Source organism: Hemiscyllium ocellatum, chromosome 1 (assembly GCF_020745735.1).
Source record: "Hemiscyllium ocellatum isolate sHemOce1 chromosome 1, sHemOce1.pat.X.cur, whole genome shotgun sequence".
NCBI classification, from domain to species: domain Eukaryota; kingdom Metazoa; phylum Chordata; class Chondrichthyes; order Orectolobiformes; family Hemiscylliidae; genus Hemiscyllium; species Hemiscyllium ocellatum.
This window is the reverse complement of record NC_083401.1, coordinates 35,301,062-35,317,862: the sequence shown is the minus strand read 5'-3', so window position 1 is coordinate 35,317,862 and position 16,801 is coordinate 35,301,062. Positions and strand designations below refer to the sequence as shown.

The following is a 16,801-nucleotide window of genomic DNA, read 5'->3' as shown; positions in this document are numbered from 1 at the left end:
TGGAGCACTACAGAAAACCTGACACAGAGATGTTGGCCAAGGAACAAGCAACTATCTTCATTAATTTTCTGAGCACTACTTTCTTGCTAATGATAATTTCCTACAATTCCTCCCACTCAATAAGCTCTTGGTTCCCTTACACTTCTGCAAACTGAACACTGCCTTCTTTTGTGAATCCAAAGCCAAAGTATATGTTAAATTCTCTGCCATTTCTTCGTTCCCTTTTATAAATTCCCTAGTTTCTGACTGTAATGGATCTGCGTTTGACCTTACTAATCTTTTTTTCTTCACATAGAGGAATCTTTTGCACTCAGTTTCCTATCACTGTGCAATTATGCTCTCGCACTCCATTTTCTCCCTCTTAATAAACCTTTTTTTTAATCCTAAAATGCTCGTTATCATCAGGATTGCTGCACATTCTGACAATTTTGTATGCCTCCTCTCTGGAGCTAATACTATTCCGAATTTCTTTTCTAAGCCACAGCCTAACCACCTTTCTTGCATTTTTTTTGTGCCAGACAGAAATAAAAATTTCTTTAAATATTCCATAAATATTAGCCATCACCTATCCACTGTCAACCATTTTTGTAATGTTCCTCAATCCATCCTTGCCAAGTTGTATCTCATATCCTCATTGTTCCTTTTACTTGATTCAAGTTGTTAAGGAATAATTGAATTTGATGAAAACCAGACCACCTGCGATAGACCTTGACAAACAATAAGTCGTACCTAACCCAGCTGAATGTACAAACCTTCCTCGCTGACATCAGGATACCAAAAAAAGAAGTGTTATTCGACAGACTAGTCAAGCATCTGCATGACATTGCCATTATCTTGCATTTGATGTTCCAGAAATCACTATCACTATCCCTGACTATGTCTCCTCAGTAGAGAATGCCAACCTAATATGGTGGCACTGCACTATATCATTTTTAATACAGAATCCCTACAGTGTGAAAACAGGCCCTTCGGCCCAAAAGGTCCACACCGACCCTCCGAAGAGTAACCCACCCAGACCCATTCCTCTATATTTACCCCTGACTAATGCAGCTGACCTCGGCATCCCTGAATACTATGAGTAATTTAGCATGGCTAATTCATGTAACTTGCACGTCATGGGATTGTGGGAGGAAACCAGAGCACCCAGAGGAAACCTCATGTAGACATGGGGAGAATGTGCAGACTCTGCACAGACAGTTGCCTGAGGGCGGAATCAAACCCGGGTCCCTGGTGCTGTGAGAGTCTCTAGGCTCTAGAGTCAATGTTGAGGACTCCCAGGGCTTTCTCCTCTTGTGCTGCCCACAGTGGCATAAGAAGAGAAAGCCCTGGGAGTCTTCAACATTGAGTCTACACCCTATGAAGTCTCATGGCATCAATTCAAACATAGTCAGGGAAGCCTCCTGATTGAGACCTAATTCCCTTTCGCCATTGATGTTCAGCAATAACAATATGTACCAAGAGGTGTTGAAGTAACCGACCAAACCTCCCTCAACAGCACATTCCAAAGCCATGACCTCTATCACAGAGAAGGAGAAAGTTTGCAGTTGAATGGGAAAACAAGCTGCAGTTCCCCTTTCAAGTTTCACATCATCTTGACTTGGAAATATATTGCTGTTCCTTCAGGGTTGCTGGATCAAAATCCTGGAACTCCCTTTGTAATAAACACTGTTGGTTTAATTACACCCCAAGAACTCACCACCACCTTCTCAAGGGCAATTAAGAGTGGGCAATGCATGCCTACCTCGCCAGCAATACCTATGTACCATGAATGATTAAAAATAAACAGGTCCAGCAGCTAAAATTGTGCATCTGAGAAATGCTATGGACTGTCAGCGACAGCAGAATTATATTTACCACAATTTGCAACTTCAAGATCTGTCATATCAATGATAACTATCAAGCCAAATAACCAAGCCTGATTCAGTGAAGAACATTGGAGAATACGGTTAGAGCACCACCAGACAGACCTAAATATGAGACCAAGCTTCAACATGTTGGGACGGCACAGTTGCTCAGTGGTTAGCACTGCTGCCTCACTGTGCTAGGGACCTGGGTTTGATTCCAGCCTCTGGCAACTGTTTGTGTGGAGTTTGCACATTCGCCCATGTCTGCATGGATTTCCACCAGGTGCTCCGGTTTCCTCCCACAGTTCAAAGATGTGCAGGTTGGGTGAATTTGCCATGCTAAATTGCCCATTGTGTAGGTTACTAGTCAGGGGTAAATATAGGGTAGGGAGAATGGATCTGAATGGGTTACTCTTCGGAGTGTCGTTGTGGACTTTTGGGCCGAAGGACCTGTTTCCACACCATAGGGATTCTAATTCTAATTCAATTATTAATGTGATTACAGACATGCTAAGCAGTAGAAGTAGCATATGAGCAAAGCTATCTGACAAGCAACAAATCAGATCAGAGTTCTGCAGTCCTGCCTTTTCCAACTGTAATGGTAATGGACAACTTACAGAAAGAGGATTGTCCCTGAACACAATTTTGAAGTGGTAGAACTGAGTATTTCAATACAAAAGGTAACACTGAAACATTTGCAACTGTCATCACTTAAAATAGTCAAATGATGATCTGGCCTGGCAACATCAACATCACAATAATTTTGATTCAATCCATTATCAAGGATCAGCTGGAGGCGCTGAGCATAACAATGGCTATGGACTCAAATAATCTCCTAGTGGATGTCCTAAAGACATGTTCTCCAGGTGTGCTACATTAGCAGTCATATGTCATTCCTGATGATGGGCTTATGCCTGAAAAGTCAACTGACCTGCTCCTTGGATACTGACTGACCTGTGCTTTTCCAGCATCACACTTTCGATCCAAGCTGGGATATTGTCCAGGGCTTGTTGCTTTAAACAGCACTTTGAGGAAACTCCTTTTATGTGCTTATGACCGGCTTCTCAGAAAACATTGACTTGCAAATTTGGACTTACATGGACTGGAAACTTCAACTCTTATTTCTGTCTCTGCAGATGTTGCCTGAACTGCTGAGTTTCTATCTGAGTTCGTTTATAATCTTGTAAATACAATGTGTACATCACTAATTCTTGTTGAATGTTACAATTGTGGACTAAATAGTAGAGTTAGGACTAAGACTCATCTGTCTCATCAGCTTTTTGGCAATCATACTGTGTGTGGATTAAAAAGCCTGCTGTCCATTGACTCAAGCAGCCAAATGGGTTCACAAGATCCCTGCCAGACTAGCAATAGTTGCTCACCCATTTCTTAGTGAACAAAACGAGTGTCCGATAATTAAAAGGTAACAGGTCAGGCAACATCCTGGGAGCAGGAGAGTCGACATTTCGCGTATAAGCTCTTCATCAGGAAAATGATGAAGAGCCTATGCTCAAAATGTTGACTCTCCTGCTGCTCCGATGCTGCCTGACCAGCTGTACTTTTCCAGCACCACACTTCTTGACTCTGATCTCCAGATCTCCCAATTGAAAGGTAACCCCAGTTATCAATTGTAGATAAAGTTGACTTTTGTCTGATCACACAGAAATTTCGTAGACCTTTAGCTCTGTTATAAAGTCCAATTCTTGAACCAAATTATGTATTAAAACTATCAGTTTTTTGAAATCATAAAAAATTTCCAAGATTATACTGACTTTCTAATTACCAGAGATTGCTTGCACTTTCCACCAATCTTAATTAACCAATTATACTATATGCTGTAACATGATGACTGGATAATATGATACAGGATTAGAATTGGTGTGATACATCCTTAAAAATGTTTATTTTAAACTTGTACTTGTTCCTCATTTCAGGTACCAGTACTGGACTAGTTCGAAAATTGGTAGTACCACCAATCTTGGTGCGGACAGTGAGTCATTGCATCACAACAATGCAAACTTCATCCCATTGGCTAATGACAAAAGGATTCCAATTTCTTTTTTCTTGGTCCATGAATCAGTTTCTCCTACTAATTCAAGCAGATCTAAAAGTGAGTGAGATTTTCGTTTCAGTCCTGAACAGTTAATTCAGTTTTTCTGAGATGCAGTGAATTCTGTTGAAGCCATCTTGTCCAGTATTTGGTTAAGAGTGGTATACTATTTGGTTAAATTCACAGTTGCTGAGATGTGCGTGTGGGTAATTTGAATGATGTACTTTTATTGAATGGGTCACATACTGGACCCAAGATAGCCATTTTATCAGCATTCTAAACTTCTAAAGGTATTGTGTGCTATCTGCTCCACATTACAAGGCAACATGGCTAAATATTTATACCTACTCTTAAGTCGTTTTTTAAACCAGCAAAAATCCACATGCGGGATGTTTAGAATCCAAGGGTAAATTATATTTTCATTAACACACTGATCTTGTCAGCTTGTTTACAGTGTGCTTAAAGTTGGTTGTGAATGAGTGTGATAATAAAAAGGATGCTGCATTTTAGTTTTTCTGCACCATTAATTAACGCTTGTCATTTTGCAAGATTCAAAATGGCAAAGACCATTATTTCAAGTAGGATTAGTGTGCTGGCCTGATAGATTTCTCATTTGTATGTTTCTGAGGAGCTACATCAATATATTCCAAGTCATAAGCCATGAGTGATGCTAACCACAATGCCTTAACAAAACATGTTTTCATATTGCATTCTATTTGCCCTTTTATGACAAATACTTTTGTGTGTCACTTTTTTTTCAATACCTGGTTTTGTTTAATTGTAAATTAGTTGAGAAAATTAATTCAACTAATTAAAAATTTGGATCTGCTGAAAAGATCCAATTGCCGACTGTGAAACTCATTGTGTTTCAGAGTAATTTGAGCTCTGTAATAGTGTGGCCATAAAAAGAATGGTATATTTGAGAGTGTTATTTTACTACTTTTTTTTGCACATTCCTGAATCAAAATCTGACATAGATTTGAGACTTAATCCATTTCATTAAAGTATATATTGTGATGCTATTTTCATCACATTTTCCCTATAAAGTATAAATAAAATTTGTCTAGTACCACAAAACTATTTTTACAAAATCCTTTTTAATACAATTTTCTTTCTACAGTAAGACAATAAATACAGTATAATAAAAAACATATATGTTGGAAGTACTGAGTATGTCAGGCAATATTTGATGAAAAAGAACAAAACGAAATTGTCCAGGATCACCCTGACTTTGCAGAAGTGTGGATTGAGGAATCTAATTGGGAGGGAAGAAAAATTTCTGTTTCCAATGACGAGTTAAACATTTGCCATTATATTCTCAGAATATTTCTGGTGGGTTGGCTTTCCCAATTGTAGTCAATTGGAATCTGTTTTGTATTTAATAGCATGTCATGAATAGTCATCAACATTCAAGCTGCTGAAATTGCATTCATGGTGGCTATCCTATGAGTCAAAAAAAATGGGTAATTTATCTGTTCACAAATATATGTAACGTATTATGGCTTGTGTATCTGGCAAGCTAGAAATCTTCCTCCAATTCCACTGTGTACATATGCGAACAGAGCCACAACAACCTATGCCTTCGCCAACATTCCACCCAAGCGGCACAGCCACTCAGAATGTCCGCACATGACGATTGGTGTGCTGACATTGTTTGGCGGTATTGACTTTGCTTCTGGAAGTTGTTATCGGTCATGGAGCACAGATGAAAACAGAGTTAGTGGGAACACTGGTCTTCACTACCTTGGCTCCTTCAGAATTTTTTTTTTTCTCAACAAATGCTTCCACTGTTAGGATTGAACTGTCTATAAGTTAATTAGCTTCTGAACAGTTATCATCATATGAAGTCTGACCTGATGTTGTTTAACACTTAGTGTTAGAAATTAATCTTGACAAGACCAACAAGCCTGTTCAAGTGAGTCAGCAACACTGTACACTCCCAGAAAATCTGACTGTGTCAAGCAAGCATGCCTGAATTCAAAGGAGAGATTTAAATCAAAAGGTCATTTTTTATGATTATGTCCCTATTCCATGCAAGTCTTTGGTGAAATGCTATCAGATGTATACGTTCTCCTGGTGTGATAAAAGATCTGTGAGTTGCTCACTGTTGCTACTTTTTTTATGTATTAAATGTGAACCAAAGCAGATGCGTGAGAGGCAGTATCATGTGGTGCCAGTAAAGATACATTGATAGCTGCAAAGAAGTGACACACATTGATTTCACTTAAGGCACCCAATCTCATGTGTGAAAGTTCTCTGCAGTTGCAACTTTGCAATGCCAGCTCTTACTCCGAGGAGCATGTGAAGAATTGTATAGATAGTGGCACATACCCTGGCAGACCACTGCAGTGCTCTGTCCTCTTGCAACACTGGTGCTAGGTTTCCGTGAAGCACCCAGGGGTGCTAACCTCAATGGCCACCTTTGTCCGGGCTGTGTTTATATGTCACGAAAGCCTTTTTTCACCACATATTACCTGATCCCTTGACTTTCCTATGGTAAGGCTGATGAGCAGAGGTTGACTGATGGTCCTAGTTTGGAGTGTGTTCAGGTGCCTTTAAAATTTTTTAAATTCATTTGTGGGATGTGGCATCACTGGCTGGCAGCATTGTATTGCTCATCCCTAGTTGCCTTGAGAAGGTAGTGATGAGCTGCCATCCTGAACCACTGCAGTCTACCTGTTGTGAGTTGACCCACAATGCCATTATGAAGGGAATTTCATGAGTTTGACCCAGTGACAGTGAAGGAATAGCAACTTATTTCCAAGTCAGGATGGTGAGCGTCCTGGAGGGGCACTTGAAAGTGATGGCATTCCTGTATATCTACTGCTCTTGTCCTTGTACGTGGAAGTGGTTTTGGGTTCAGAAGGTGCTGTCTGAGGATCTTTTTTTAGATTTGATTCCCTACAGTTTGGAAACAGGCCCTTCAGCCCAATAAGTCCACACCGACCCTCCGAAAAGTAACCCACCCAGACCCATTCCCCTACCCTAGATTTACCCCTGACTAATGCACCTAATACTATGGGCAATTTAACATGGCCAATTCACCTGACTAGCACATCTTTGGATTGTGGGAGGAAACTGGAGCACCTGGAGGAAACCCACACAGACATGGGGACAATGTGCAAACCACACACAGACAGTCACTCAGTGCGGGAATTGAACCTGGTTGCTGCTGCCAAGAGGCAACAGTGCTAACCACTGAGCCACCGTGCCATCCCTTTAGCACACTGCTATTACTGAGCGTTGTTGGTGGAGGGAGTTGATGCTTGTGGATGTAGTGCCATCCAACTTAGAACCTAGAATTTTTTAGCAGGGGAGAGAACTTTCTGCCTACCTATCACTACAATTTGGCATTTTACCTGTTTGTGAACATGAAATGAGTTGAAAAGAATGCAACTGTATGGAAAGACCCATGTCTTGTCCATGAACATAAGGCCCTCTTCTCTGAGTGCATGCCTCTTCACTTAGTCAACAACATAACATTTCAGGTTAAATGACCTTACATCGGAATAATAACTCTATTTATAATAACTTTATTTATTCCTACTTCTCAAATCTTCCTCACAGAATCAGAGAATTGTACAGTACAGAAGGAGTCTGTTCACTTTATTTGGAAAAGTTATCAACTTTATCCTGTTCCCTGTACCTTTAAAACACTACTCTTTTTTTCAAATATTTTCCATTTTTCTTTTAAAAGCTGTTACAGTCTTTGTTTCCACTACTCCTTCAACTACAATATTTTATTTCTCAACAAAAGTCCACTTAAAAGAAAACCTTATAACCTCTTGTCTTATCTCAATGAATCTCTTCAGTATCCTCTTCACAATATCTCTTTTGTGACAGAACACAGCTCCAACCAGTTTTAATATTAACTCCATACTTAGCTAAATACCTAATTTCTGGAAAACCCTTGACCTCTACAAGTAGAATGACAAACAGATGTGTGGGAATACCACTTCCCTCAAGTTCCTCTCCAAGTCCCACATCATCCTTACTTGAAACTACATTGTTATTCTTTCACTTCCATTGGATTAAAATCTGCAATTCCCTAATTAATGGCACTGAGTGTACCCCTACCAGTTGGTATGAAGTAGTTCAAGGAGCTCACTGACCATCGCCTTCTCAAGGGCAAATTAGGAATGCGCAGTAAATGTTCACCTTGTTAGTGGTGCTCACTTCCATGAATTAATAAAATAAAGTATCTGATAGTCCAACTGAATGATATTCCGGGGTGACTCAGTCCTTGAGATCCAATTTCATGAAATGTATTTTATGCCTAAAATCCCAAAGGTATAGTTTTGTTGATTTAGCAGCAGTAATTCGTGCATGAGATAAATGTGTTCTCAGCTAATTGCTATTCCAAGAATGTTTATGGACTTCAGTTCTTTACTTCTGTTCTGATCGTTATAGTAGGAGTGAATTTCAGCTTAATTTTAGTGTTTCAATGTAAAATTCACTAACAGGATGGAAGCATTAAAATACAAAGCTAAACCAGTAGAAATGTTAAAGGATTAGACTTCTAGTTCCAGATTTTCATTGCTTACAAATTCAACCATCTGCCATGGTAGGATTTGAACCTGGATTCATGGGACCTCTGTCTCTGAGTTAATAGTCTCGTGACAATAGCACTAGGCCATCACCTGCCCTGAACTAAAGTTCTTGTCACTGGTAACATGCCCTGATAGTATAAAAATATTATGCAGATGCCTTCCACTGTCATTTTTCCTGCCCTCCTGCCTCTCAGCCTGTCTTAAGATGACTGGTAAAATCCAGCCCAATGTTTCCATCTCTGGCACCATCTTGCTCAGTTTAGATTCAACAGGTTCTATAACTTTAATGTGCATAATTTAAGTAGAATCTTCTCTGGATTAGGGTAGCACAAACTAGACATAGAACTGCAGCCCAAGTAATATTTTGTAGAAATTTATTTTGTTTGCTTAAGTTTCTGTTCATAAAAGCAAAATTGCTATTATGCCTTTTTATGGCAAAGGGTAGTTGTCAATATTCTTGATATTTATTCTCTAATTAGTTTTGCACATTATCAGGAAAATAAAGTAGACACTGAAATTAATGTTGAGTTTTAAAATAAGTAGATTTTCCACTTGTTAGCAGAAATAATCTGCAATTTAATCAACATTTAAGCATATTTGTAAAACAACCAATTTGTTCCAAATTTTATTTACTTTCTCAACACTTGCTTACAACTGACTTACAAATATCTATCTATTAATTGCATCTTTAGCAAAATTACAATCAAGCAATGATCACAGTGAAACAACAAGATTACTATAAAACAATGCCTTTTAGGGCAGGACATCTGTCATCCTTATTTAGTCTCATTTATACTTGGCATCAGGTCCAATCCAGTGTAAGTTGACTCTTAACTGGCCTGGCAAGCTACTCAGTTATACCAGAAGTATAATCACTGTGAGAGTATCTTCACCGCATGAACTGTAATGGTTCAAGGGCAAGTAAGGATTGGCAGCAAATACTAGCTTTACCAGTGCATTCAGTGTGTGTAAATCCATAAAAAAAGCCTTGTTCAATGGACTCAAAAACATGCAGTTTGCATTCTCTTTAATGTAGATTGTTTGGATTTTCAAAGGACTATTGACAAAGTCCCACATAAGAAGTTAATGTGTAAAATTAAAGTGTATGGGATTGGAAGTAGTATTTTGAGATGGACAGAAAATTGCTTAGAGGATAGGAAATACAGAGGAGGAATAGCATGGATCTTTTTCTGAATGACAGGCAGTGGTATACCATAAGGATTAGTACTAGCACTCCAGCTATTCACAATTTATATTAATGATTTAGCATAACATAAATATATGTCTAAATATAACATCTCGAAGTTCACAAATGACACAAAACTGGATTGAAGGGTGAGCTGTGAGGAGCATGCAGAGATTTTGCAATGTGATTTGGACAGGCTGTAAGTAAACATTCTTGTAGACATCCTTCCTAATGAAGGGGTCCTGCCTGGAACGTTGATTTTCCTGCTCCTCAGATGCTGCCTGACCTTCTGTGCATTTCCAGCACCACTCTAACCTCGACTCCAATCTCCGGCATTGGCAGTCCTCACTTTTGCCCTGTAAGTAAACAAATGCATGGCAGATGCATGATAATATATATAAATGTGAGGTTATTCATTTTAGTTGCAAAAATAGGAAGACAGATTGTTATTTTAATGGCTGGAAATTGAGAGAAGGGAGTGTGCGATGAGACCTGGATGTCCTTGTGCATCAGTTGCTAAAAGTAAGCACACAAGTGTGGTAAGCAGTAAATAAGGCATACTGTATGTTGGCCTTCATTGCAAGAGGATTCAAGTACAGGAACAAGGATATCTTGCTGCAGTTGAACAGGGCATCGATGTGGCCACATCTGGAACTTGTTTGGTTTCCTTATCTGAGGAAGGATGTTTTTGCCATGGAGGGAGTGCAACAAAGGTTTACCAAATTGATTCTTGGGATGGCAGGGCTGATGTAATATAAGGAGATATTGAGTTGAATAGAATAGTGTTCATTGGTGTTTAGAAGAGTGAAGGAGGTGACTGTGTGAATGTCATAGAAATGTATGAAATTCTGACAGGACTAGACAGATTAGATGCAAGAAAGATGTTCCTATGGTAGGGAGTCCAGAACCAGGTCATCATTTAAGGATAATGGGTAAAACATTTAGGACTGAGGTGAGGAGAGCTTTCTGTACACAGAGTGGGTAAGCCTATGGAATTCACTATCACAGAAAGTGGTTGAGGCCAAAACATTATATGTTTTCAAGAAGGAGGTAGATGTAACTCTTGTGGCTAAAGGAATCAGCGGAAATGGGGGAGGGTAAGATTGACGTATTGAGCTCGATAATCAACCATGATCATATTGAATAGCAGAGCAGGCTCAAGGGGTTGAATGGCCTACTTCTGCTTTTATCTTCTATGTTTCTATATTTAGCCCATCAAAATGATAAATTGTTGACTGATTTGTATAGTTTTTAGCAGCTGCTGCAATCATCAAATATTGAGACAATGAAATTTCACCACCAGCGTCAGCAAGTTATGCAATAAAACCAGAATTTTAAAGGTATTGCTGTCTGAAGGCTATTTTTAGAGTCTTAAATGTTGGAGCTTTTGGTTCCTATTCAAAAATAGGAAGCATGGTTCTAGTTAGGAAAGTTGAATAATGTTATTCTTCTAAATCTCTGACAACCTTTCCTTCACATATATTTTTGAGTCTAAGATCAGTCCAACTGAACACTTATTAAACACTGTCTGAATTCCACAGTTTAATCAAGTATACTGTATCACTGATTGACCTGAAACTTGATGTTGCGATGTTGTAGTGTGGACATTATGTAGGATTACGCTAATCACCTAATTGTTTACATCGCTGTTCATCAGACTTAAACAGAAATCAATAATGCCATGTCTTTGAGAAACCTATTTACACAATTTCACTGCTCCACAAAGTCTGTTTAAATTAGTCTAAATTGCACATACTGAAGTTGTTCTTAAATTGTTATTTTGTCTGTTAATGTATATTAATTCTTAGAAATTCTCAGAGCATTTACTCAACCAAATAAATTACCTTTGTTTGTATAGCCTTTATTATGTAGACAAATGTCACAGCTAATTTTCGCATAGCAAGCTTTCAACAATCAGTGGCTCAGTGATTAGCACTGCTGCCTCACAGCACCAAGGACCCAGGTTCAATTCCTGCTATGTGGAGTTTGTACATTCTCCCCGTGGGTTTCCTCCAGGTGCTCTGGTTTTCTCCCACAATCACAAAGATGTGCAGGTCAGATGAATTGGCAATGCTAAATTGCCCATTGTGTTAGATGCATTAGTCAGGAGTAAATATAGGGTAGGGAAATGGGATGGGGCGGGTTACTCTTCAAGGGTCGGTATGGACTTGTTGGGCCAAAAGGCCTGTTTCCATACTGTAGGGAATCTAATCTTATCAATCATTTTGCCATGTGCTGTGGGTGGGATGGAGACATCAGCGTCTTCTCGAAAACAGTAAAACCAAAGAACTGTGGATGCTGGGAATCAGAACTGGTTCTGAAGAAGGGTCACTGGACCCGAAACATTAACCCTGTTTTGGAAATAATTCTCAGACACCCAAGTTAAAAATGAGGTGATGTCCTTCTAGCTTGTGCTGAACTTTTCTGGAGCACTGTGTCAAGCCTGAGACAGAGATGTTGGCCAGTGAACATGATGGTGTGTTGAAGTGGCAGACAACTGGAAGCTCAACTGCAGACCTAATTAGGGGTTCTGCGAAGCAGTGACCTAGTCTACACTTTGTTTTCCCAATGTAGAGGACACCACATTGTGAGTAGCAAATGAAGTAGACTAGGTTGAGTGAATTGCAGCTAAAGCACTCTTTCACCTGAAAGGTTTGATTGGGTCCTTGGATACTAAGGACAGAGGAAATAAATGAACAGAGTTTACACCTTCTGCAGTTGCAGGGTAAGGTGCCATGGGGAACCTTCATTTTCTGCTTGAGAACTTGACAGTCTTCTGCTCACAATATGTAATTCTACAACTTTGGGGCTTGAGCTTCTCCCTTGTACTTTGCCCAAACCCCACACTCCGGACTTTGTTATCACGTTGTCTGCTATTACACACAGTCAAAAAGTGTTGTGCTGGAAAAGCACAGCCGGTTAGGCAGCATCCAAGTAGCAGGAGAGTCGATGTCTCAAGCATAAGCGCTTCATCGGGAATTAGGGAGGGGGACCCAAGGAGGCTGAGAGATATATGGGAGGAGAGTGAGGCTGAGGTGAAGGTAACTCGGAACGCGATGGCTAGATGAAGCTGGGGTGTGATAGTGATAGGCTGGAGTGGAGGGGATAAGTGGGAAGGAAGATGCACGGTAGGACAGTTGGCGGTGCCAAGTTGGAGGGTTGGATCTGGGATAGGGTGGGGGGAGGGTGCTGAGGAAACTAGTGAAATCGACATTGATCCCGTGTTGTTGGAGCATCTCAAGGCAAAAGATGAAGTGTTCTTCTCCAGATGTCGGGTGGCTAGAATTCTCCCACTTTGGTATCTCCAGCACTGGCCTAGTCAAAGTCCTGTACAGCTTCTACATGATCTCCCATTTCTTATAATCTGTACCATGACTGATAAAGGCAAGCATTCCATAAGCCTTCTTAACTGCCCTATTAACTTGCCTTCAGGGATCTGTGGATAAGCATCCCAAATCCCTCTGTTCTCCTGAGCTTCCTAATGTCTTGCCATTCATTGAGTATTCCCATGTCTTGTTACTTCTTCCAAAGTGCATCATTTCGGACTTGCGTTCTTTTAAAAATAGCCCTGGACATGGAATTTTTGGTTTTCTGCATCCATTTGGATCTGTTCAACTCTGCTCATTCAGTGAATGCACTTTGACCCTTACCATCTTTCCACTCACTCATCCTTCCCTTTTGTCAACAGCATTAAAAACATCATTTTCCAGTTCTCTTCAGTTCTGAATAAGTTAATAGACTGAAAACATTAACTCTGTTATTTTTTTAAATCTACCAATAATACGACCTGCTGAGTGTCTCTAACATTTTGTTTTTATTCATTAACTAGTAGTTTAACTACACATGTACTATTGTAAATGATTATCCCAGTAGTCATAATCTCATGAAATTTATTTTATCAATTTAAATTAGAAATTTGCGGAGGTAATGATCTAGTGCTAGTATTACCGGACTGTTAATCCAGAGACCCAAGTAATGTTCTAGGAACCCAGGTTCAAATTCAGCCATGGCAGATGCTGGAATTTGAACTCAATTTTAATAATCTGGAATTAGGAAAAATATCATGAAATCATTTTGGAAAAGCCCATCTGGTTCAGATGGGTTCACGAATGCCTTTTACATGGTCTGGCCTACATGTGACTCAGACCCACAATAATGTGGTTGACTCTTAACTGTCCTCTGGGATGGGTAAAAAATGCTGGTCTAGCCAGCAACACCTTCGTCTTGTGAATGAATAAAAAAAATTTACCTGCATTCTATATTGGATATAAGATTTTATTTGATAGATAAATGAGAAGTGTATTGATTCATTGACGTTGGAATGTACAGTAAATAGAGGTTTCTGGTGCTAATTTAATGAAAGCCCTGAGCATTAATCTCCATCCAGAATACTAAAAGTATTTTCAGTTATTTTCAAATGATTGCATGATGTTTAATTATATCCTTATGCCACTGTTCAAAATCTCTTGGTCAAAGGCTGAATTAAATCCTATCAGGATTGATTTCCTGTCAAACTGATGCATTAATAAGGCCATTAGGGAAAGTGGAACAATGTGAACAACCAGATTAAATGATCACTCAATTTACATTTATGAACTCAACTGGCACTCCCTGCTTAAAAATCAACTATTATTGACACACTTGGCGTACATTCCAAAATCTACTTTGATCTGTTTATAACTGTGCTTTCCTACCTACTATTAACAGTAGTCAATAATAATTAGGAATTTGATGAGCTATTCACTCTTGCACTTTACTTCAGATATAATCGTAGTTGATGGGATGACCTTGAAACCAAGAGGAGAAAACCCATTAATCAGATCAGAAGCCTCCAATGATCTGCATAAAATGTTAATTTACAGAGTTAAAAAAAGACAGAAACCAATATTATTCTGCAGTTAAAGTTTAATTATAGTCATCAACAGTATTTATACATGTACTACATAGTCACCACTTTTATTACAGAGTTATTCCCTGGAAATTTTGACATTCTAATCGCAACTATCCTGCCAACTTGAAATTTTTCTTGCAGTGAATTATCCTTTATAAATATTTCCTATGAATCCTTTTATAGTTCAGAAATTAAAGAATTCAAACAGAATCAAATATAACTCGGCATGGTGGCACAGCAGTTAGCGCTGCTGCCTCACATTGCCAGAGACCCGGGTTCAAATCCCGTCTCGGGCAACTGTCTGTGTGGAGCTTGCACATTCTCCCTATGTCTGTGTGGGTTTCCTCCGGGTGCTCCAGTTTCTTCCTCTAAAGATGTGCAGGTTAGTTAATTGGACATGCTAAATTGCCCGTAGTGTTAGGTGAAGGGGTAAATGTAGGGTAATGGGTCTGGGTGGGTTGCTCTTTGGAGGGTCATTGTGGACTTGTTGGGCCGAAGGGCCTGTTTCCACACTGTAAGTAATCTAATCTAAAACTCAGCCTAAGATGGAATTAATGTATATGTAGGGAAATACACAAAGTGAAGTCAACAAGGTTGCAGGCACAAGTTGTCACATGGTACTATGATCTAGAAGTAAATAATAGACACTGGCTCAAAGAAAGGGAAGATTAGCAGTTTAGTATTCCTGGCTTCATGGTATTCAGGAGAACTAAGGAAAAAAGAAAAAAAACATGAGGTTGGGTAGTGGCATTATTGCTGTATCATTAATCCAGAAACTCACCTCATGTTAGGGTGACCCAGGTTAGCACTCCACCCGGGCAGATGGTGGAATTTGAATTCTCAATGAATAAAGAATCTGTACTTATGAATTTACTGATGTTCACGAAATCATTGTCAATTGGTGGAAAAACCATCTGGCCCATTAATGCCCTTCAGTAATTCCAGAGCATCAGCAACTTCCCTCTAAAATTACCTAGCAAGCCACTCAGTTTTATTAATCACTACATCTCAACAAAGAAATGAAGCTGGATGACCACTGGCATCAACCTGGGCAACAGAAATGACAATAGCAAGAACAGCCCTTTCAATCCTGCAATGTCCTCCTTTTACTAACTTCTGCGGGCTAGTGCCAAACTTGGGAGAGCTATCTCTCAGATTAGTCAAGCAACAGCCTGACATATTAGTACTCATGGAATCATACCTTACAATGTCCCAGGTGTCATCATCACCTTGGATATGACCTGTCCTACTGACAGGATAGACCAAGTAGAGGTGATTGCACAGTAGTAAACAGTAATCCTAGAAATTCGCAGCATTGACCTTGGATCCTATGAAGTCTCATGGCTTTAGATTAAAATTGGCAAGGAAACGTTTTGCTAATTATTAGGTATTGAGCTTCCTCAGCTGATCAATCAGTAAACCTCCATGTTGAATACCTTGAGGAAAAACTGAGGGTGACAAGGGCTCAAAATGTACTCTAGGTGGGGGATTTCAATAAATACCACCAAGAATGATTTGGCAGCTGTACTACTGATCGAGCTGGTCAGGTCCTAAAGGACACAATTGCTAGATGAAGTCTGTGGCAGGTGGTAAGGGAACCTCCAAGTCACCTCACCATCCTGACTTGGAAATATATCACTGTCGCTGGCTCAAAATCCTGGAATTCTCTTTCTGAGGGCATTGTGGGCCTACCTCCAGCATGTGGACTGCAGTGATTCAAGAAGGCAGCTCATCACCACCTTCTCAAGGCAATAAGGGATAGGTAATAAATACTGCACTGTCCACATCTCATGAATGAATAAAAAGAAACAGCATTACACTGTAAGTCATCTGTATAAATATACCCACAGTACTGGTCGGAAGAGAGTTTCAGGTGTTTGATGGAGGAATGGCTATGTGATTCCAGGTCAGGATGATATGCAACTTGTTTGGGAACTTTGCATTTGCTGACCTTCTCTTTCCAGTTGTAGAGGTATCAGGTTTGAGAGGGGCTGCCTAAGAAGTCTTGGTACATTTTCCAGTGTATGTTGAAAATGGATGAATCATAGAATGATATAGAATGGAAGATGATAATCGGTTTAATAGACAATCCAAAAGAAACATAGAACATGGAGCAAGAGTTGGACATTTGGCCCTTTGTGCCCGCTCTGCCATTTACTATGGTCATGGCTGATGATCCACCTCTGTATTCTGTTCCTGCTTTGTCCCCATACAGCTTTGATTATTTTAGCCTTATATCTAACTTCTTACTGAAAACATTCCATGTTTTATCCTCAACTG

General features: G+C 39.6%; 1 protein-coding gene across 3 annotated transcripts in view; it reads left to right on the top strand.

Annotated features, from left to right (window-relative positions):
- The window catches only part of ccdc142 (coiled-coil domain containing 142), a 158,660-nt gene that overhangs the window by 102,055 nt on the left and 39,804 nt on the right, over positions 1 to 16,801 (top strand). For all 3 annotated transcript variants that reach the window (XM_060828724.1, XM_060828716.1, XM_060828706.1), the window contains one exon: positions 3,779 to 3,954. In XM_060828724.1, the coding sequence (XP_060684707.1) occupies positions 3,779 to 3,954 (176 nt within the window). The remainder of the gene's footprint in view (positions 1 to 3,778; positions 3,955 to 16,801) is intronic.